Source organism: Macaca mulatta, chromosome X (genome assembly GCF_049350105.2).
Source record: "Macaca mulatta isolate MMU2019108-1 chromosome X, T2T-MMU8v2.0, whole genome shotgun sequence".
Taxonomy (NCBI): Eukaryota; Metazoa; Chordata; class Mammalia; order Primates; family Cercopithecidae; genus Macaca; species Macaca mulatta.
Window position 1 is genome coordinate 81907981 of NC_133426.1, and position 24444 is coordinate 81932424.

Genomic DNA, 24444 nt, shown 5'->3' on the forward strand with positions numbered 1-24444 from the left:
TGAGCAGTTAACAACCATTGCAAGCTCAAAATTGGCTGCTCTAGGCTCCTTCTGGGAAGGGCAATGGAAACTGCCCAATCCTGTAGCTTCGTAGCTTAGTAGCTAAGGCTTTGTCTTTTCACAATGGTGGCCTGGGTTCAGGGTTCAATCCTGGCTTAGGGAATGAGTCCTTTCTCATTTGATAGCTCTGTAACCTTTACCATTTGTTGATTCTCTTCCCCTCCACGGACCATTTTGAATTTTCCTTTCTCTGAGCACCTGGGAGGTTACCTTTGGTACAGTTCAAAAGCCGGAAATATTGGCTGTTTGGCATGGCAAAAGTTGGGTAATAAGAAATTTTTAAAACTTTTTTTAAAAAGTGCTATATCTAAAAGTCTCCTTATTCAAGTTCTAATAGCCTGGGACTCCTTGGGAAAAACAGAGGATGTGCCACAGTCCCCATTTTGGGAAAACCCTCTGTTTTCATCATGCAACCCCAGGAATTAAAAGCAAATAGATCCCTCTCAAAATCTAAGGCTCTGTTCTATTTTGCATTGCATTATCTGACATTTTTTACTTTTGGGGGTATCAGAAGTTACTTTACATTATGACAGAACTTTGGTGTGTAATAACTAGGTAGGAAATATAGTTTTGGAGATAACTAATGAAAGTTATAGGGGGATACTCAGCTCCTTGCACTTTTGGATCAAAGTAGTATGCTCTTGGCCACCCAGAAGGTATGGAGATGTTCCCCTGCCCACTGAGAGATAAGCCTCCCATAGGGGATGAGCTAATCAAAGAATAGGCTAATTGGCTTTGGATTGCTTTGCAAAAAAATACATGGTAAAATCATTGCACTGTCTTTTTCTGTAGCACTTCTCTTTTGGGGATCCAGTATCCAGTATAAAAATGGGACCCTTAATTTTTGGAATTTGTTTTTGCCTTCCAGCTGTGCCTGCTTATTAGGCTGTAGAAACTGTAATGCTTTCCTGGCCCTGCTCCTCCAAGGGCTCCACCCAGAAGCTAGTAATCTAATTAAGAAATGGGAGAATGAACACCCTTACAACTATTGAACCTTCTGTGTGTCTGTATATTTATATGTGATGTGTGTGTAATATGAAAGAGCATTGACTAGTTGGTTTTTTTAAAAAGAGCTTAAATATTTTATCAGAAAAATAAAAATCGTTATGCCTTCAGTTTACATGACTTTAGTAATTGTTGGGAAATAAAACATTTTACATGCATGGTGTGTAAGGATAGCGAAATACGTTTTTGGTAAAAGATTATAAAAAGGCATGGGAATGTGGATTTTTCTGCCTAAAGGGTTAAAGGATTATTTTAAGTTAGATAGGATAAAGCTGAAGGTTTGAGCAAGTTGTGGAAGGTTTGTGAAAAATTAATTTTGTGAAAGAAATTGTGTGTGAACATACTGGCTAAAATTAAAAGGGAATTGTTTAGGTCTTCCATAAATTGAACATTGGAATAAAAGCATAACACCTTTTGCTTAGAGGACTGATCTTTTTTTTAACAAAAATTTGTAAAGCGTTATAAAAGGTTAATGAAAATCTTAACCTTATGGTCAAACATTAAAATTGTGTAGATTTGTCTATCAGATATTATTGAAAATTGGGGTTTGCATTAATAGTACACTAATGCAAAAGGTGAAATTTGTATTTCTCTCTTGAACAACATTTTTATATAATATTTAAGGATAATAAAAATTTTTGTTTGCCTTTTGAATAAACTGCAGGAAAAAGAAGGGAAAAAAAAGAGAGAGGTTGTTTGGAAAGTTAAGTCTTCCATCTTCACAAGTAAAGGTTTTTGCCTTTAAAAAATTTTTAAGTTATCAATTTGGCTAAATAACAACATAGAATCCCAGGTTATCATAACTTATGGTAATCCTGGAAAAACTTTAAAGACTCTCATGGAGAGCTGAAATGTTCATGAATATCAAGTAGAACAGGAGCTAACTGCATGGACTAAACTAAAAGTCTGAAGCAATATTTTTAAACTTTTTGCTTAAAATGTTGCTGATCATTTGTTTTGTTTTTCAGAGTCAAGGAAAGTTTTTCTGAGCTCTTTACAGCTTTTAACAATTGAATAAAATATACTCCGGTGAACAAAATTTGGAGCATATTTGTTTCTCTCTACTTAATTTCTCTAGAATTTGGAAACTATTTGTGAGTATTCTTAATTTATAAAAATATAGTTATTTGCATAAGTGCAATAGGAATGTTTTCTTTTGCAGCAGGACACAATTGGAGAATCTGGTTTTACCAAGGCTTTGACTGGAATGGCATGCTTCTTTTTAAGGATCAAACTTAACTTGTAGATCCAATAAAAGCCCCTTGGGAAAACTGGCCTCATGCCTTTTCTGCAAAGTCCCTGTTGAGGGTTTCTAACCTGTGATAAGTAAAGAATGTCCCTTTCTGATAGGCTTAGCAGGTTCAAATTATCTTGGGACCTCAAGAGGAGAGGAATTTACTCAACTCATTGGTATTTGAGGGTACAAACCCATGGCTGGGTTCAGCTTAAAAAAATTCGTATCTGAGATTCCTTATGAAACAGAGTTTCAACAAAGCCAATTTAAAATGCCTATATGGAAAAAAAAAATATTCTTGCTGCACTTTATACAAATATTCAGGCCAATTATAAGACTAAGGCTTATTTTTGTAAATGAATTGGTCCTATTATAATTTGTCTTTAGTAAAAATGGGAAACTGGAGAGAGAACAATTATGTTTCAAGAACTATGGTACACCTGTTATTAGATTCTAGTCTCATTGGTTGTTTTTGAGGTTTTTTTTTTCCTGCAATTTAGACTAACCCTGCTTATTCCTGTGAACCAATCCATAATCTCTGACTGCTGCACAGAAGAAACAAGAGGGATGGGTAGTTAAAAATCAGGATCTATATTCTAATTCTGGGCACACTGGAATCAGTTGGCAACCCCATATCAGCTTGGTTCCAACAGTTGCCCAGTTCATGGAAAACCTTCTTATTTAGTTTACTTGAGATAGTATTACTTATTTTGCTTTACTGTTATGGAATATATTGCTGTTGTACCCTTTTGTAGGAATACAGGATAAGCTTACTAAATGTTTCATTTAAATGGAACACTTTTTAATATTCCAGATATCACCTTTTGTCAGAGTTATAAATGGCCCTCACCATACTGACACTTTCTGACTGAGCTCCTCTCTACCCCAACTACAGGAGACCCTAATAGGCAGGAATATCATCACCCCTATTCAGCCAGAAAAAGTTACAGAAGATGGATCTTCGTCCCTCTACAAACCTTAGGATTAAATGTTCTCTTATAAAAAGGAGGGGAAAAATATGTCAGAGGCATATGAATCAGAGGGACTCCATCTTGAATAGGGGCTGGGTAAAATGAGTCTGAAACCTACTGGGCTGCATTCCCAGGTGGTTAGAAATTCTAAGTCACAGGATGAGTAGGAGGAGGTCAGCACAAGATATAGGTCACAAAGACCTTGCTGATAAAATAGCATGTGGTAAGGAAGCCAGGCAAATCCCACCAAAACCAAGATGGTAATGAAAATGACCTGGTTATCCTCACTGCTCACTATATGCTAATTATAACGCCTTAGCACTATAAAAGACACTCCCACCAGCATCATTACAGTTTACAAATACCATGGCAATGTGAGGAAGTTACAGTATATGGCCTAAAAATGGGAGGAATCCTCAGTTCCTGGAATTGCCCACCCCTTTTCTGGAAAACTCATGGATAATCCACCCCTCCTGTAGCATATAATCAGGAAATGACCATAAAAGTGGCCAGCCAGCAGCCCTCAGGGCTGCTCTGGATATGGAGTAGTCATTCTTTTGTTTCTTTACTTCTCTAATAAACTTGCTTTCACTTTATGGATTCACCTCAAATTCTTTCTTGCATGAGATCCAAGAACCCTCTTTTGGGGTCTGGTTCCGGACCCCTTTCCAGTAACACTGTTTGTAATATGAGCTGTTTGTAACTGATTCACTGGAATAGATGACATGGGATTTTCTACAGAGATATTTGAGGTCTTTACCTAGGACAAAGTAATTACTTTTAAAAAAAATAAGTTTAGCTGGAATAAAAGATTTTTTTCTGGTTTTGTGTTAAGCCTGACCTCTATGGGTTGGGCCTCTTTTCAGTGATTCAAGTTCTCCATTATTAATTAGTCAGAAAGTCAGCAATGACTGTTCCAAACTTCAGCTTCCAATGCCCTGCATTTTCAATGACTTCTGCCTTCCTGGTTGGCTAATTGGGGGCGTTCTCCATTCTGTCTGAAAAAGGACTTTTCCTGCAAATGGTGCATCAATTGAGGGAAACCTTATTTGGGGTTTACCTTAATGAGGGTCTCCTCAAATATTTCTCTGAGGGTAATGTATGATTTAGGAATAAGTGGGCTACTGTGTTTCTTTTTTAGTGTGTTTTGTTTATGCTTATTTTAACTTTTATTTTAAGTTCAGAGGTACATGTGCAGGTTTGTTATATAGGTAAACTTGTGTCATGGGAGTTCGTTGTACAGATTATTTCATCACCCAGGTATTAAGCCTAGTACCCATTAGTTACTTTTTCTGGTCCTCTCCCTCCTCCCACCCTTCACCCTCTGATAGGTCCCAGTGTCTGTTGCTACCCTCTATGTGTCTTTTTTCAGGTGACATGCATCTGGAGAATAGTACACATAGACTTCAGTGTAAGAAAAAGCAATCCAGAGTTCACTTCACCCTTAGGCACATAAGAAAAGTTCTTTCTTTTTCCTTTCATCGCAATGGTAGAGTGAAAGGCAAAAGATGTGAGAGGCTGAATAGAGACGACTGAATGTGATTGTCACTAGACTGGTCAACTTTCTATCTAAAAGCCATTGCAGCTAATTTCCCAATTCATATTCATGTAGGAACATAAGACAGAAATACTGGCTAGGCATGGTGGCTCACGCCTGTAATCCCAGCACTTTGGGAGGTTGAGGTGGGCGGATCACGAAGTCAGGAGATCGAGACTATCCTGGCTAACATGGTGAAACCCTGTCTCTACTAAAAATACAAAAATTAGCCAGGCGTGGTGGCGGGTGCTTGTAGTACCAGCTACTTGGGGGGCTGAGGCAGGAGAATGGCGTGAACCTGGGAGGCGGAGCTTGCAGTGAGCCGAGATTGCACCACTGCACTCCAGCCTGGGTGACAGAGGGAGACTCTGTCTAAAAAAAAAAAAAAAAGACAGAAAAACTGAACGCATGGAAGGGGCTGCTCAGAAGGTGAGATGTTACAGAGGAGTCAACATACCACACGTACCAATCAACCTGAGTGAATAAACGGCACTATACCCCCATGAAATTAGATGTATAGAAACTTCCTTAGAGTAGTCTGAAACTTTAGGGTTTGCCAACATTGTTTAACAAAGCCACAATTTAGGAAAAAACCCAACAATTATATGCATATACTTTTAATAAAGGATATAGGGAGATAAAGCTGGCCAGCGTTTGTCAATATTTCTGCACCAAGACACATGGTTTTAAGAATACTATATACAGTCATTTTGAGCAGATTGGTGGGAAAAATAATTGTAGCAAATTGGCAACTTGGGCTTAACTACTGAGGTCTCCTTTTCTGGCACTCCAATATAGTTCATATATTACCAAGACCCACTGCCAACTTTCCTTCTCTGTTCCTTCACTGATTAAGCCAGCAGAGTGAAAGTAATTATTCATTGAATGCATCTTATCTAATTGTTTTTTTTTTTTTCTCTTTAATGCCATTCCCTACTAAGAATCTATTTCCTGATATATTGAATTCATTGTTGGTTTTAACTCATTCTGCTGATGGCTGTGTACCATCCTCCTACAAATAACACATTTAATGGTTTTGAATACTGTGCAGGACACAGACCTAGCCCTTCTGGGGACGTAAACAGTCATGGGTTGCATGCTACTAGGAGCCACCCATTCATTATTATATTATACAATCCCGCATGCAAAAGGCTACAATTTAATATGGTACATTACAGCTATGGTTAAAGAAATGCAGATGTATGATACCTCATCAACCAATTCCTAATGAGATGGAATTCATTAATTTTCTAAGAATATGGATCTTTTCCAAGGGCCTGACTATCTTGTTAGATGCCCTCTGTGCTTCTGCATAGAACATCTTTTGTACCGATTCTCTTAGCTACTCTGAGAGCAGAGATTCTGGAATGTATAAATTGAATGTTCTTCATATGCTGTGATTCTTAGACTCTTTTTCTAAAAGGAGAAAACAGAGAATCATTCCTTTAAATTAAAGTATTTGCTCCTGCTGACCAGGCAGCCTGCTTTGGAGAAAATGTGTGTGTGTGTGTGTGTGTACATGTGCATACATGTATGTAGATATGTGTGATAAGAGGTGAAAATAGGCTTTCAATGACTGTTACATTCCTATGAATTTGGGCCCTGCTAAATTTTAGGTTCATGTTACAATAATGTATAATATTCAATATTCTTAAAACTTACTTGCTAGGATTGTGCTTAAATCTCCATTAACCTCAATGTCTATACTTTGTGCAATTTGGCATAAACATGGAGCGCATTCTTTACCTTGGCAATGTCTGCCTTGAGATTGGGCTCTATGTTGCCACAGGAGGTAATGGCACTGGTTGATGCCACATAGTGTGAAAAATATGTGTCACATGGGGCCAATAGGGGAAAGAGGCACATATTACATTCTTATCACATAGAAAGTAAGAGTTGTACAAATTGCATACTTTTCAGATTTTTGACAAAATGTGACTCTTTCAGAATGCAATCCTGTTGTAAAAACTCTCAAAATTCTAACTGCTCCATGATAATTCCAGTCCTGGGAAGCCAAGTTACTTTAACAGTGTACTGTACATGGTAACTGTGAGCCCTGCATAAGACAGCTGTGTTCCATTGGGGATCACTTAAACTCTTTTCTCCTTAATATTTCCAGCTATACCATGGGGAACATTTTTTTTATTCTGTCTCTTTCTGAGGACCCTATTGGAGTGAATGGAAGAACATTAACAAAGTGTTCTAAGTTCTGCAAGAACAAATCAGCAATGAGAGCACGGATAAAAGAATGGAGTACACTATTTTGCTTAGAAATACTGTATGGTTAAACTTTTCATTCCAGTCCTATAATTAAAGACATGTAAGAGCACTAGAAAGTTACATAGCACCCTTCAGCAGTAGGATCCTAGCAATGAGTATCTTCATTTTGCAAACGGAGAAAATGAGTATCAACGATTAGGGAATGAGATTCCACAGAGGTTACTGGACAGGGATCCAAGGAAAACCAAGCAAAGAAGCCAATCAGGGTGTGCTAATTATTAAACAGAACTCTGTATTCTTGATTAATAATCAACCAGTTGGGTACCTATGTACATTAGTCAACACTCAAATTATCCATGGATGGAGATATTATCAGAGTCTATAAACCAATGAGACCAAAATGCTACAATAGGAATAGGGTTTCTTTTTATCTCTGAGCCCCCTGATAAAATGCTGACTTATTTCGCTTTTTTTTTTTTTTTTTTTTTTAAGACAGAATTTCACTCTTATTGCCCAGGCTGGAGTGCAATGGCATAATCTCAGCTCATCACAACCTCCGCCTCCCAGGTTCAAGCAATTCTCCTGCCTCAGCCTCCCGAGTAGCTGGGATTACAATCATGCACCACCATTCCTGGCTAATTATTGTATTTTTAGTAGAGACGGGGTTTCTCCATGTTGGTCAGGCTGGTCTTGAACTCCCGACCTCAGGTGATCTGGCCACCTCGGCCTCCCAAAGTGTTGGGATTATAGGCGTAAGCCCCGCGCCCAGCCTTATTTGGCCTTTTAAAGACAGTGTAAATCTGTAAGACATTAAACAATCAGCTTTGCATTATAGCTTTCCTGAGCTTTACCTCTCCAGAACTTCCTTATAGTTAACTGATACTATATTTTGTGAGTTGACTTCTGTGGGAGCTGAGTGCTGATACACCCTATGCATCAAAGAAGTTCTTGATGTTTTTCTGACTTTGAATCATAGTTAACAGCTGCTCTGCCTGAATGCTTGGCAGATGATTGATGGGAAAGAGGAAGATTACTTTGAGGCCTACTCACTGTGTAGTAAGTAAAGGCCATACATGTAGAAAAGGTGCATATCTATATGAATAGAAGACAAGGCTTGTCTGTCATAAAACCATGGGGATGGCCAAATAAGCTTTCAAGAAAAACTCAAACAAGAGAGTATTTTGAGAAAGAGTGTAAGGGGAAATTTTTTTTCCATCTGAATATATAAGAAGACTTCATCATGAAACCCAGTGTGTGCACAGTCATCTAGGCTGCTTTTTAGCTTCTGAGTTTAAGAAACAGTCCTAACAAGTGTAATCATGTCTACTATTCTCTCAAATGTAATGCTGACCACAATCTATTTAATTTATGACAAAAGTCTCACCTTGTTCAAAATTACCTAGGGGTCCAGATGAACAGGTTTTTGTTGTTGCTTTAAGTAGCTGGATTGTTCACTTTCTCAGCTCCACTGCAACCCCAACACTAAATTGTGGCAGGCAACTCTTTTTTACTCGAAAATATTTCAGGGATGATAAATTAGTAAGCCAAACCATCCCTCTAGAAGCTCAATTCCTTGATATCTGTAAGATGCTTCTAACTTCCACTGATCTCTATAAGAGTTGGAGCTTTTATTGTCAGCAGCTGGGCACTAGACTGCTGAATGAAAAAAATGAAAAACATCAATACTCTTAAGATATTATTATTGCAAAGAAGCAGTACTAGTATTCTCACTCATTGATTCAGGCACTAGGACTAAAAGAAAGGCTGATTATAAATAAATGGGTAAATTGATGCAAACTGTATTAATGGTTTAGCTACTACTGAAGCTAAAAAAAGAAGAAAGAATTGGCATATTACTATTTGGTTATCACTGTCTGTACAATAGCCCCTGCTATGAAAACACAGCTCTTTAGTGCTAATCCTCAGGCTAATGTCAGCTGTGAAACTTTACCCTTATGAAAGGCAGTGAAATTAAACTTGAAAAGTCACTCTGAAAATCCTTAACAAAACCTATGGGCCATAACTTAGGCTTATAGATTTTCTTTCATCATAAAAATAATTCATAAAGGCTAAAATAAAACTAGGTAGCAGGTTCTGGATATTAGCCCTTTGTCAGATGAGTAGATTGCAAAAATTTTCTCCCATTCTGTAAGTTGTAGGGTACATGTGCATAACGTGCAGGTTTGTTACATATGTATACTTGTGCCATGTTGCTGTGCTGCACCCATCAACTCGTCATTTACATCAGGTATAACTCCCAATGCAATCCCTCCCCCCTCCCCCCTCCCCCCTCAACATGATAGGCCCCGGTGTGTGATGTTCCCCTTCCTGAGTCCAAGTGATCTCATTGTTCAGTTCCCACCTATGAGTGAGAACATGCGGTGTTTGGTTTTCTGTTCTTGTGATAGTTTGCTAAGAATGATGGTTTCCAGCTGCATCCATGTCCCTACAAAGGACACAAACTCATCCTTTTTGATGGCTGCATAGTATTCCATGGTGTATATGTGCCACGTTTTCTTAATCCAATCTGTCACTGATGGACATTTGGGTTGATTCCAAGTCTTTGCTATTGTGAATAGTGCTGCAATAAACATACGTGTGCATGTGTCTTTATAGCAGCATAATTTATAATCCTTTGGGTATATACCCAGTAATGGGATGGCCGGGTCATATGGTACATCTAGTTCTAGATCCTTGAGGAATCGCCATACTGTTTTCCATAATGGTTGAACTAGTTTACAATCCCACCAACAGTGTAAAAGTGTTCCTATTTCTCCACATCCTCTCCAGCACCTGTTGTTTCCTGACTTTTTAATGATCGCCATTCTAACTGGTGTGAGATGGTATCTCATTGTGGTTTTGATTTGCATTTCTCTGATGGCCAGTGATGATGAGCATTTTTTCATGTGTCTGTTGGCTGTATGAATGTCTTCTTTTGAGAAATGTCTGTTCATATCCTTTGCCCACTTTTTGATGGGGTTGTTTGTTTTTTTCTTGTAAATTTGTTCTGCACATTATGCACATGTACCCTACAACTTAAAGTATAATAATAATAAATAAATTAAAAAAAAAACTAGGTAGCAGATAAATGAATAAAAGTAATTGGAGAATTTTACCGCACCCTGACAAAAAAGTCTTTAAAACACTGATTATTATGTTTAATAAAGTTTATGTCCTGATTTTGATCTTCTTGAGTAGCTGTGGTGCTTTCAGGAACATTTGTGACAGAACAGGTTTTACATTGTTGTTCAAATTCCAATTTGAGGACGTTGGTCACAGTGTACTGAATCACCCTCCCAAATTTTAGATACTTGATATAGCGATGGTTCAAAGTCCAGCAAATATTTAAGTTGCAATTTAGAGGAAAAGCATAATTAAACAAAGGCTTCAGGTTTTTAGCCTTGATTTTCACACCATAGCAGAATTTTGTATAGATATGCTGTACATGTTCACAAATGCACATGCACACAAACAGCAAATGTAGTCCGATTCGGTTCAACACCAAAAAGGCCCTATATATGTGATTAATAATCTTTGTGGGGGAATTAAAGACCCCAAGGAAATTTTCTGAATTTCCTTTTACCTGATAAGATGAATGAAAAGATGTATTTTACATGTAGGCTTTCATGGATTGGGGGAGGGGAAATGAAGAAACAAAAAAATTGGCTTGAATTAACTGCTGTCAAATTCCAAATTGGATTTCAGTCCGTAAATTAAATAATATGAAGTCCAGAAACATTTACACAGCAAGTATTTGATGGAATTCTTTCAAATTTTGAAGCTTTGAATCCAACACGGTGACTTATTTTGAAGATTACAATGATTTCCAACATTGAACTCTGTAAGCCTCATGGGAGGCAGAGATGGTGAGTCCTGGGAATGAAGAGAAGAAATTCACAGATGAGCTGAACAACTGTAAATATTCATGTGGTAACACCCACTTGACAATAATATGCAACCATTAAAATTACATTTATGAAGAGTATAGATCAGCACTGAAAAATGTTAAGTGAAAAAGGCAGTATATAAAATTATATATACAATGCTATATATATATTTATTTATTTATTTTGAGACAGAGTCTTGCTCTGTCGCCCAGGCTGGAGTGCAGTGGTGTGATCTCGGCTCACTGCAAGCTCCGCCTCCCAGGTTCACACCATTCTCCTGCCTCAGCCTCCTGAGTAGCTAGGACGACAGGCGCCTGCCACCATGCCCGGCTAATTTTTTGTATTTTTAGTAGAGACGGGGTTTCACCGTCTGAGCCAGGATGGTCTGGATCTCCTGACCTCGTGATCCACCCGCCTCAGCCTCCCAAAGTGTTGGGATTACAGGCGTGAGCCACCAAGCCTGGCCTACAATGCTATATTTTTAACCCCCAAAATTATATTTGTAATAAGAGACTGAGGAAATACACTGAACTATTGAAAGTGGTGGATTCATGGGTAATTTATTTTCATTTCTCTACTTTCTACTTGCATTTTCCACATTTTCTTTAGTAAATATATAATTTGATACTTCAAAAATACTATTTTTGAAATCCACATAGAAATAACAAGAGCATTGAAACTGGGCAATTATGAATCTGAATTCTAGCTTTGCCTCTTATCTCCATAACTCTAGAAAAATAATGTCAATGGATCTTAGTTTGCTCATCTGTAAAATGGTATAATCTGCCTGAAACAATATCTGGCATATAGTAGGCCCTCAAGTAGCTATTTGTTTAAGCTTTCTGGAAAATGATTTGGCCTTATCCATTGACCCTTTAAAAAATTCATACCAGTAATTTTGCTTCCAGGATTCTATCCTATGGAAATGATTATAAATGAGGAGAAAGATTTATGTTTAGTGATATTATTCACAACCTTATAATTATGGAAAATTGGATAATGTATCTTATTAAATTTATTTTTAATTTTATGGGTACATAGTAGGTATGCATATTTATGTATTACATGAGATGCTTTGATACATGCATGCAATGCATAATCATCACATTTTGGTATATGAGGTATCCATCATCTCAAGCATTTATCCTTTGTGTTACCAACAATCCAGTTATACTTTTATAGTTATTTTAAAATGTACAATTAAATTATTTTTGACTATAGTTACCCTATTGCCCTAGCAAATATTAGGTCTTATTCATTCTTTCTGGTTTTTTTTTTTTTTCTTTTTTTTTGTAGCCATTAACAATCCCCAATTCCCCTCCAGCACTCACCCCTCCACTACCCTTCCCAGCCTCTGGTAATCATCATTCTACTCTCTAACTCCGTGAGTTCAATTGTTTTAATTTTTAGCTCCCACAAATAAGTGGGAACATGTGACGTTTGTCTTTCTATGCCTGGCTTATTTCACTTAACATGACCTTCAGTTCCACCCATGTTGCAAATGACAGGATCTCATTCTTTTTTATGGCTCAGTAGTACTCCTTTGTATATATCTACCACATTTTCTTTATCCACTCATCTGTTGGTGGACACTTAGGTTGCTTTCAAATCTTGGCTATTGTGAATCATGCTGCAATAAACATGGGAATGCAGGTATCTCTTCAATATATTGATTTCCTTTCCTTTGGGTATATACCTAGGAGTAGAATTGCTGGATCATATGGTAGCTCTATTTTTAGTTTTCTGAGGAACCTCCAAACTGTACTCCATAGTGGTTGTATTATTTACATTCCCATCAACAGTGTAGGAAGGTTTGCTTTTCTCTGAAGCCTCGCCAATATCTGTTATTTTTTGACTTTTTAATAGTAGCTATTCTGACTGGTGTGTGATGGCATCTCACTGTGGTTTTGATTTGCATTTCTCTGATGATTAAAAATGTTAAGCATTTTTTCATATGTTTGTTAGCCATTTGTATGTCTTCTTTGGAGAAGTGTCTGTTTATGTCCTTTCCTCCTTTTTTTCTTTTTTATCCTCGCAAGCATTTGTCATTGCCTGACTTTTAGATAAAAGCCACGTTAACTGGGGTGAGATATCTCCTCTTAGTTTTGATTTGTATTTCTCTGATTATCAATGGTGTTGAGCACCTTTTCCTATATCTGTTTGCCATTCATATGTCCTCTTTTTAGAAATGCCTATTCAGATCTTTTGCTCATTTTTAATTGGATTATGAGATTTTTTCCTATTTAATTGTTTGAGCTCCTTTTATATTCTGCTTATTAATATGTTGTTGGATGGGTAGTTTGCAAATATTTTCTCCCATTCTGTGGGATGTCTCTTCACTTTCTTGATTGTTTTCTTTGCTGTGCAGAAGTTTTGTAGCTTGATATAATCCCATTTGTCTATTTTTGCTTTGGTTGCCTGTGCTTGTAGGATATTACTTAACAAATTTTTGCCCAGTCCAATGTCCTGGAGTTTCCCCAGTGTTTTCTTGTAGTAGTGTCATAGTTTGAGGTCTTAGACTTGTCTTTAATCCATTTTTATCTGATATTTGCATATGGTGAAAATAGGGGTCTAGTTTCATTCTTCTGCACATGGATACCCAGTTTTCTCAATGCATGTTTGTGAAATATTTGTCAAAAATCAGTTCACTGTAGATGTATGGATTTTTTTCTAGGTTCTCTATTCTGTTCCATTACAGTACCATACTATTTTGGCTACTACAGCTCTGTAGTGTAATCTGAAGTCAGGTAATGTGATTCCTCCAGTTTTGTTCTCTTTGCTCAAAATAGCTTTGGCTATTCTGTTTCTTTTTGTGGTTATATATATATATTAAGATTCTTTTTCTATTTCTGTGAGGAAGGTCATTTGTATTTTCACAGGGATTGCATTAAATATGCAGGTTGCTTTGGGTAATATGGACGTTTTAACAATATTGATTCTTCCAATCCATGAACATGGAATATCTTTCCATAGTTTGTGTTTACTTTTCATTTTCTTGCATCAGTGTTTTATAGTTTTCATTGTAGAGATCTATCACTTCTTTGGTTAATTCCTAGGTATTAATTTTATTTGTAGTTATTGTAAATAGAATTACTTTCTTATTTTTTCAGATTGTTCATTGTTGCCATATAAAAATGCTACTGGTTTTTATATGTTGATTTTGTATCCTGCAACTTTACTGAATGTGTTTATGTAATTGTTTTTTGGTGGAGTCTTTAGGTTTTTCCAAATGTAAGATCGTATCATCTGCAAGCAATGATAATTTGACTTCTTCCTTTCTAGTTTGGATGCCCTTTATTTCTTTTTCTTGTCTGACTCTTCCAGCTAGGCCTTCTAGTACTGTGGTGAATAACAGTGAACGCCACACTGTCTTGACTACTATAGCTTTACAGAATGATTTATTTATTTATTTTTAGTTTTCTGGTTTTATTTTTAGTTTTTTTTTAATTTTTAGTTTTTTGGGTACATAGTAGGTGTATATATGGGGTACATGAAAATGTTTTGATACAGGCATACAATGTGAAATAAATGCATCATAGAAAATGGAGTAGCCATCTCCTCAAACATTTATCCTTTGAGTTACAAATAATCCAATTATAACTCCTTTGAGTTATTTAAAAATGTATAATGAAGTTATTACTGACTTTAGTCACTCTGTTGTGCTATCAGATAGTAGGCCTTATTCATTCTTTCTAACTTTTGTTTGTACCCATTAACCATCCCCACCTCCCTCCCAGCCCCCTACTACCTTTCCCAGCCTCTGGTAACCATCTTTCTACTTTCTATCTCCATGAGTTCAATTTTAATGTTTTCAAGGTTCATCCATGTTGTAACATGCATCTTTTTTGTTGCCAAATAGTATTTCATTATATGGATATACTACATTTTCTTTATCTATTCATCAATACATGGACATTTGGGTTGCTTCCACTTTTGGCTATTATGAATAATGGTATGAACATTTAAGTACAAGTTTTTGGGTGGATATATGTTTTCATTTTCCTTGGTTACATACATAGGAGTAGAATTGCTGTGTCATATGGTAATTATGTTAACATTTTGAGGGATTGCCAAACTGTTTTCCAAAGTGATTGCACCTTTCACATTCCCAACAGCAATGTATCAGGGTTCTTATTTCTCCACATCCTTGCCAACACATGTTATCTGTCTTTTGGATTATAGCCATCCTAGTGGATGTTAATGGTATCTCATTGTGGCTTTGATTTGTATTTTCCTAATGGCTAATGATGTTGAGCATCTTTTCATGTGTTTATTAATCATTTGTGTATCTTCTTTGGAAAAATGTCTATTCAGATCCTTTGCCAATATACAAACATGCATTGTTTTTCTTTTTATTATCGAATTGTAAGAATTCTTTATATATTCTCCACACAAATATCTTATCAGATATTTGATTTGCAAATATTTTCTCGTCAGACCATATATTGTATGATTCAATTTATATGAAATTCCAGAATAGACAAATCTATAGAGACAGAAAGTAGATTAGCAATTGCCTAGGAATGGGAGTGAAAGAAATGGGGAGTGACTGCTAATGTGTATGGGGTTTCTTTTTGGGGTAATGAAAATGTTCTAAAATTGATTGTGTATGGTGATGGTTGTAAAACTCTGTGAATATACTAAAAACCACTGAATTGTACAGTTTAAGTGGTCGAATTATATGGTATGTGAATTGTATCTCAATAAACATAATAAATAAACTTTTAAATTTAAACTGCACTCATACAGGTTTTTCAAATAACCCTAGTAATTTTTCATCATCATCATCATCATAATAGCCTTTATTATTATTATTTTTTTGAGACAGGGTCTCACTCTGTTGCCTAGGCTGGAGTGCATTGGTGCAATCACAGCTCACTGCAGCCTCTACCTCCCAGGTTGAAGTAATCTTCTTGCCTCAGGCTCTTGAGTTGCAGGGACCACACGTCTGTGCCAACATGTGCAGCTATTTTTTTCTAATTTTTGTAGAGACAGGGTCTTACTATGTTGCCTAGGCTGGTCTCAAACTTTTAGGCTCAAATGATCCTCCTGTCATGGCCTTGCAAAGTGCTGGGATTACAGATATGAGCTACTGTACCCAACCAAAATAATTATTTATAACAGTCGCATAATATTTTATCATGATGAAGTAGCAATTTATTTCACCATTTCTCTATTACTCGAGATGTACTTTTAAAATTTTCTATTCTTATAATATATTGATGATAAACAGATGTGCAGACTTCATTAAAATGCATTCCTAAAATGGAGTAGTTACCAGATAAAAATGTATGAGCTTTTATTCAACATAGTGCTGGAAGTCCTAGCTAGAGCAATCAGACAAGAGAAAGAAAGAAGGGGCATCCAAATTGGTAAAGAGGAAGTCAAACTGTCACTGTTTGCTGACGATATGACCATATACCTAGACAACCTTAAATACTCATCCAAAAAGCTCCTAGAACTGGTAAATAAATTCAGCAAAGTAAGGGATTAAAACTTCAACCAATCAAAGGGGATTTACCCCTAAGCTAAAATGAGTCACAGCTGCAAGTTAGGGATTGAAGCATCAACCAATCATATAGGGAGTTTAAACTCTAGCTGCAACTTGATGTTTTTAACCAGTCAGGCTCACCAACCCACAAATGGATAGAAAATAAGCTAATCCTATAAAGTAGAAAAAAGAAAAGGGGAGGAGTCATAAGGGGATATAAGCATAAGACACCCAAGCCAGAAACAGCATCACTTCCAGGTTCCCTTCCACCGCGTGGAAGCTTTACCTTTGCTTTCACTTTACTTTCGCTTTAATAAATCTTGCCACTGCAACAACAACAACAAAACAAAAACAAAAACAAAACAACAACAACAACAAAAAATAAATTCAGCAAAGTTTCAGGATACAAAATTAATGTACATGATCACTATCTCTGCTATACACCAATAGCAACTAAGCTGAGAATCAAATAAAAAACTCAAGCCCTTTCACAATAGCTGCAGAAAAAACCCAAATGAAACAAAGAAACAAAAAAACAAACTTAGGAATATATCTAACCAAGGAGGTGAAAGACCTCTACAAGGAAAACTACAAAACACTGCTGAAAGATATCATAGATGACAAAACCTAATGGAAACACATCCCATTCTCATGGATGGATAGAATCAATCTTGTGAAAATGACCATACTGCCAAAAGCAATCTACAAATTTAATGTAATTCCCATAAAAATACCACTATCATTCTTCACAGCACTACAAAAACAATCCTAAAATTAATATGGAACCAGAAAAAGAGCCTGCATAGTCAAAGCAAGACTAAGCAAAAAGAACAAATCTGGAGGCATCACATTACCCAACTTCAAACTATACTATAAGGCCATAGTCACCAAACAGCATGGTACTGGTATAAAAACAGGTACATAGGCCAATGGAACAGAATAGAGAACCCAGAAATAAAGCCAAACACTTAACAGCCAACTGATCTTCAATAAAGCTAACAAAAACATAAAGTGGGAAAAGGACACCCTATTTAACAAATGGTCCTGGGATACTTGGCAAGCCACATGTAGAAGAATGAAACTTGATCCTCATCTCTCACTTTATATAAAAATCAACTGAAGATGAATTAAAGACTTAAATGTAAGACCTTAGATCATAAAGATTATAGAAGACAACATAAGAAGACCCCTTATAGATAGTGGCTTAAGCAAAGACTTCATGACCAATAACCCAAAAGCAAATGCAACAAAACCACAGATAAGTAGATGGGATTTAATTAAACTAAAAAGCTCTTGCATAGCAATAATAATAATAATTATTATTATTATTATTTAAAAAAACAGCAGCAGAGTTAACAGACAATCCACAGAGTGGTAGAAAATCTTCACAATCTATACATCCAACAAAGGACTAATGTCCAGAATCTACAAAGAACTCAAACAAATCATCGAGAATAAAACAAACAATCCCATCAAAAAATGGGCTAAGAACATTAATAGACAATTCTCAAAAGAAGATATACAAATGGCCAACAAGCATATGGAAAAATTCTCAACATCACTAATTATCAGGGAAATGCAAATCAAACCACAAAGCGATACCACCTCACTCCTGGAAGAATTGTCATAATCACGAAATTAAAAAAAAAAAAAAGATGTTGACATGGATGTGGTGAAATGGGAACACTTTTTATGTTGTTGATGGGAATGTACACTAGTACAACCACTATGGAAAACAGTGTGGAAATTCCTTAAAGAACTAAAAGTAGATCTACTGTTTGATCCAGCAATCCCATTATTAGGTATCTACGCAGACGAAAAGAAGTCATTATACAAAAAAGATACTTGCACACATGTTTATAGCAGCAGAATTTGCAATTGCAAAAATATGGAACCAGCCCAAATGCCCATTAATGAACGAGTGGATAAAGAAAATGTGGTGTGTGTGTGTGTGTATATATATATATGAAATATGTGGAATACTACTCAGCCATAAAAAGGAATGAAATAATGGTATTCACAACAACCTGGATGGAATTGGAGACTATTATTCTAAGCGAAGTAACTCAGGAACGGAAACCCAAGCATTGTGTGTTCTTATATGTGGGACCTAAGCTATGAGGATGCAAAGGCATAAGACTGATACGTTGAAGTTTTGGGACTTGGGGGAAAGGATAGGGGCAGCAAGAGACAAAAGACTACACATTGGGTATGGTGTACACTACTCAGGTGATGGGTGCACCAAAATCTCAGAAATCACCACTAAAGAACTTATTCATGTAACCAAACACCACCTGTTCCCCAAAAACCTACTGAAATAAAAAAAAAGGTTATATTTGAAAAAGAATCCTGAGAAATATCTTTTAAAAATTATTTATTTATTTATTTATTTATTTAGAGATGGAGTTTCGCTCTTGTTGCCCAGGCTGGAGTGCAATGGCGTGATCTCAGCTCACCACAACCCCTGCCTCCTGGGTTCAAGCAATTCTCCTGCCTCAGCCTCCTGGGTAGCTGGGATTACAGGTATATGCCACCACACCTGGCTAATTTTGAATTTTTAGTAGAGATGAGGTTTCTCCATGTTGGTCAGGCTGGTCTTGAACTCCCAACCTCAGGTGATCCGGCCGCCTTGGCCTCCCAAAGTGTTGGGATTACAGACGTGAGCCACTGCACCCAGCGAAAAATCTTACGAAATAAAAATCTTACTTTAATGAAAAAAATAAAAAATAAATAAGAGAACTCTTACAATTTAATAATATAAAAATAACCCAATTTTTTAAATGGACAAACTATTTGAACAGGCACTTTATTAAATAAGATATACAGATGGCAAACTATGACAGAAAAAGGTGCCAAACGTCATTAATTTTTAGGAAAATACAAATCAAAATCTCAATGAGATATAATTATAAGCCCAATAGAAGGGCTAAAATTTAAAAGTTTGATAATATCAAGTGTTTTCAAGGATGTGGGCCAACTAGAACTCTCATTCCATGCTAGTGGAAATGTAAAATACACAACCACTTTGGAAACTATTTTAGGTGATTCCTAAAGGATCTAGGACCAGAAATACCATTTGACCCAGCAATCCCATTACTGGGTATATACCCAAAGGATTATAAATCATTCTACTATAAAGACACATGCACACATATGTTTATTGCAGCACTGTTCACAATAACAAAGACTTGGAAGCAACCCAAATGCCCATCAATGATAGACTGGATAAAGAAAATGTGGCACATATACACTATAGAATACTATGCAGCCATAAAAAGGATGTGTTCATGTCCTTTGCAGGGACATGGATGAAGCTGGAAACCATCATTCTCAGCAAACTAACACAGGAACAGAAAACCAACCACCACATGTTCTCACTCATAAGTGGGAGCTGAACAATGAGAACACATGGACACAGGGAGGGGAACATCACACACCGGGGCCTGTCAGGGGTTGGGGGGCGAGGGGAGGGATAGTCTTAGGAGAAATACCTAATGTAGATAGATCACAGGTTGATGGGTTCAGCAAACCACCATGGCACATGTATACCTATGTATCAAACCTGCACGTTCTGCACATGTATCCCAGAACTTAAAGTATAGTTTAAAAAACATGGAACTTCCTTAATCTGATAAAGCCATCTAGAAAGTATGAGAGAGTGAGCATCTACCACACACAGGTACAGGACAGAAAAATGGTTCATTAAAAAAAAAATTCTATGCTTGCCATATGACTTGGCCATCCCACTCCTTGGTATTTACCCAAGCACAGGTTTACACAAAGTCTTGGTCACAAATGTTTATAGCAGCTTTATGTGTATGAGCAAAAAACTAGAAACACCTCTGATATCCATTAATAGATGGAAAAGTAAATTTGTGTGTGTGTGTGTGTGTGTGTGTATCTCTCTCCAGTGGAATACTACTCATCAATAAAAAGAAATGAATTATTCTTACACACAGCAACAAAGGTGAATCTCAATTATGCTGACTGGAAGAAGCCAGATAAAACAAAAAAAATACATTTGTACAATTTTACTTGTTTAAAATTCTAGAAAATAAAAACTGATAGTAACGAAATAAATCAGTGGTTGCCTGGTGATGGGGCAGGGGTTATTTATGAAAGCTCAGAAGAAAACTTTTGGGAGAGATGGATATGTTCATTATTTTGATTGTAGCGATGGTTTCACAGATGTAAACGTATTTCGAAATGCACCAGATTGTATATTATAAAAGTATATAGTTTTTTTGTAGTATAAAGGCACAAAAAATGCAGAACAATAAAATTAAAGTATGTTTCTTTGAATTAAAAATATGAGATTTTAATGTTTTTATAGATGTTTCCAAGTTGCACTTAAAAAATGATCTATGAATTTTAACTTACATCAGCAATGTATAAGAACATCTGTTTCAGCATGTCCTTGCCTACAATAGGTAGTGTAATTTGTAAAAATTGGCTGACTTAATAGACAAAAAATAGTATTTTAGGTTATTTTAATTTGCATTTCTTTACAGTGAAGTTGAACAAGTTTAATGTTTATTTTTCATTTTAATTTCTATTTCGTTAATTGCATCCTTTGCCCATTTTCTTTTTCCAAAATTTTAAAATAATTTCATCTTTTATTTTAGATTCAGGGGGTACATGTGCAGGTTCGTTAGATGGGTATATTGTGTGATGCTGAGGTTTGGGGTATAGATCCCATCACCTAGGTAGTGAGCATAGTACCCAATAGGTAGTTTTTCAACCCACCCCCTTCTGTCCTCCCCCAACTAGTAGTCCTCAGTGTCTATTGTTGCCATCTTTGTTTCCATGTGTACTCAATGTTTAGCTCCCACTTATGAGTGAGAACAGGCATTATTTGGTTTCCTGTTTCTGTGTTAATTTTCTTAGGATTATGGCCTCCAGCTGCATCCATGTTGCTGAAAAGGATAAGATTTCATTATTTTTTATGGCTGTGTAGTATCCATAGTGTATATGTACTACATTTTCTTTGTCCATTCCTCTGTTGATGGACACTTAGGTTGATTGCATATCTTTGCTGCTGTGAATAGTGCTGTGATGAACATATATGTACATAAGTCTTTTTGTTAGAAGGATTTGTTTTCCTTCAATATATACCCAGTAGTGGGATTGCTGGGTGGCATGGCAGTTCTGTTTTAAGTGTTTTTGAGAAATCTTGAAACTGCTTTCCACAGTGGCTGGACTAATTTACATCCCCATCAACAGTTTATAAGCATACCCTTTTCTCTGGAGCTTCACCAGCATCTGTTATTTTTTGACTTTTTAATAATAGCCATTCTGACTGATGTGAGATAGTACCTCATTGTGGTTTGGATTTGCAGTTCTCTGACGATTAGTGATGATGAGCATCTGTTCATCATGTCCTTTGCCCATTTTTAGTGGTTTTTTTTTTTTTGTTTTTGTTTTTTTTTTTTTTTTTTTTTGCTTGTTTGCTTGTTAAGTTCCCTACAGATTCTGGATATTAAACTTTTATCAGATACATCTTTGCAAATATTTTCTCCCATTCTGTAGATTGTTTTTGCTACTGATAATTTCTTTTGCTATGCAGAAGCTCTTTAGTTTAATTAGGTCCCACTTGTTAATTTTTTGTTTCTGTTGCAATTGCCTTTGGAGACTTGGCCAAAAATTCTTTGCCAAGGCCAATGTTGAGAAGGGTATTTCCTAGGGTTGCTTCTAGGATTTTTATAGTTTGAAGTCTTACATTTAAGTCTTTAATCCATCTTGAGTTAATGTTTGCATATGGAGAAAAGTAAGGGTCCAGTTTCAGTCTTCTGCATATGGCTAGCCAGTTATCCCAGCATCATTAATTGAATAGAGAGTTCTATCCTCATTGATTGCTTTTGTTGTTTTGTCCATTTTCTAACTGTTGTGTTTTTCTTTTGTTTACTGATTTGCAAGAGCTTTGTAAATTAAGCATACTAAATTTTGTGTGTTGTATAGGTTGCAAATATTTTTCAAGTTTGTCTTTTCATTTTGAAGAAAATATAATCTAGAATAAGTGTATTTTTGGGGTAAAATTATGGCAATTTTTTATATATAAAATTTTGAGGCAAAATGAAAAAAACAGCATTTATTCTAAGTTTTAAACACATGGGATTCATTTTATCTTTCATCCTTTTTTATTTAAAAAACTTCAAAAGAAAATTAAGATCCAAACTGAAAACAACCTGAATGTCTATCAGTAGAAGAATGCATTAATACATTATATATGTCCAAATAATTAATGCATTCTTCTACTGATAGACATTCAAGTTGTTTTCTATTATTATCAGAATATGAGGCCCGGTGTGGTGGCTAATCCCAACACTTTGGGAGGCCGAGGTGGGCAGATCACTTGAGGTCAGGAGTTAGACACCAGCCTGGCCAACAGGGAGAAACCCCATCTCTACCAAAAATACAAAAAGTAGCCAGGCATGGTGGCACACACCTAGAATCCCAGCTACTTGGGTTGCTGAGGAAGAAGAATCACTTGAACCTGGGAGGCAGAGGTTGCAGTGAGCCGAGATCACGCCACTGCACTCCAACCTGGGCAACAGAGTGAGACTCCATCTCAAACAACAACAACAACAACAACAACAACAACAACAACAACAACAACTACATATATATATATATATATATATATATATATATATGAGTTTGCTATTTCCACAAAGTGAATCACTTTATTAATATATTTGGATAGAGTGCCCTTTAAAAGGCATAAGGCATTGCTTGAAGGCAATTTTGCTTATCTAGGGAAGCATATAAAAAATGCATTTCAAAGTTCCTTAGCACATTAAAGGCCCTGATAAGTACTGCACTAAATACTAGGTTCCACGATATGCACAAAAAAGAAAGGATCCAACAGTTAAATAAAATTTAAGGGACCACTACAACCTCCTTTTGGTGAGTCACAAAATTCAATAGTGTAGTAAAACCCCTGAGAATTCCTACACTAAAGCCAATTTTCTAATTTTACTTACATAGGATTTTATAAATTTATTCACCAGATATTTTTTCTTCCCTTTAACATCTGTTACCATGCCAAAGTAGTAGTGTTTTCCCTAGGAAAATACTAAAATAAAATAGACAGATTAGCACCACAGATAATCCAAATCTAGATATTCCTATCATACAAGTTGTCTTACCTAAACATCAAACATTTCATCAGGGCTTTGGAAAAGGAAACAGACTTAGTTCTCTCCTCTTTTAATCTTTGATAATAAATAAAGACACATCACAAATAACTCAGATTTTGAAATGTAGTGCCATGGTGGAAACAGCATGCTTTGATGTCAGATAGACCTGAGTTACAACCCTAGGTTGGCCACTTAGGTTGGATAAGTGATTTAACCTCTCTGCACATCAGTTTTCTCGTAAGTAAAATGAGAATAGTAACATTCATCTTACAGTTGATGTGAGGATTAAATAAGATCATGTATATCAAGTACACACCAAAGTGTCTGGCATATACAAAGTTTTATACAATATCTACACTTGTACACAGTAGAATTTCTGTAAGGGAAAGAACTGAAGACCTGAGAACCCATGAACAGATTGATAAGCTTCTGAATAATTGCTAGCTTTTTTCATGAGAATAGGATTACAAGTTTCATCAGATCAGAGCTATAAGCTCTGTAATAGTTATTTCTATTACTAACATTCTTTTAATATTTAATTACACTGGGTTTATACCTGCGAGTGTTGCAAAAAGAAGGTCGTTGAGCTTTTCAGCAGGCCAAAGAGAATCCCATGTGTAAAGCTGTCTGCCACTGCTTAACAAACTCATAGCATTTTAGGAGGGTTAGAGTGTAGGAAGGATGCTTTTTTGCCCTTAGTGGGTACGAGTAGGTTATTAACTGACATAATGCAGTCAGGCAAAAGAAAGCTATTTGTAATCTGCACCATTTCAGAGACCTGGAATGAAACAGGAGGAGGCTTATAATTCACAGTATAAGAGTAAATAACCTTAATGGAATGTTTGGGTGTCTGGATCCCTGGAGGTTTTTTTTAGCACAAGTGACATAAGTGTGAGTTTG

At 36.2% G+C, this 24444-nt stretch overlaps 1 protein-coding gene across 8 annotated transcripts in view; it reads right to left on the reverse strand.

Annotated features, from left to right (window-relative positions):
• The window catches only part of ZDHHC15 (zinc finger DHHC-type palmitoyltransferase 15), a 290771-nt gene that overhangs the window by 127292 nt on the left and 139035 nt on the right, over window positions 1-24444 (reverse strand). For 2 of the 8 annotated variants that reach the window (XM_028841775.2, XM_077987777.1), the window contains exon 11: window positions 10171-10900. The exons of 5 other annotated variants lie outside the window; for them this stretch is intronic. Coding sequence is in view for 1 of the 3 variants with exons in the window: in XM_077987777.1 (XP_077843903.1) it covers window positions 10842-10900 (59 nt within the window). In the remaining 2 variants the exon portion in view is untranslated. 8 annotated transcript variants of the gene reach the window in all.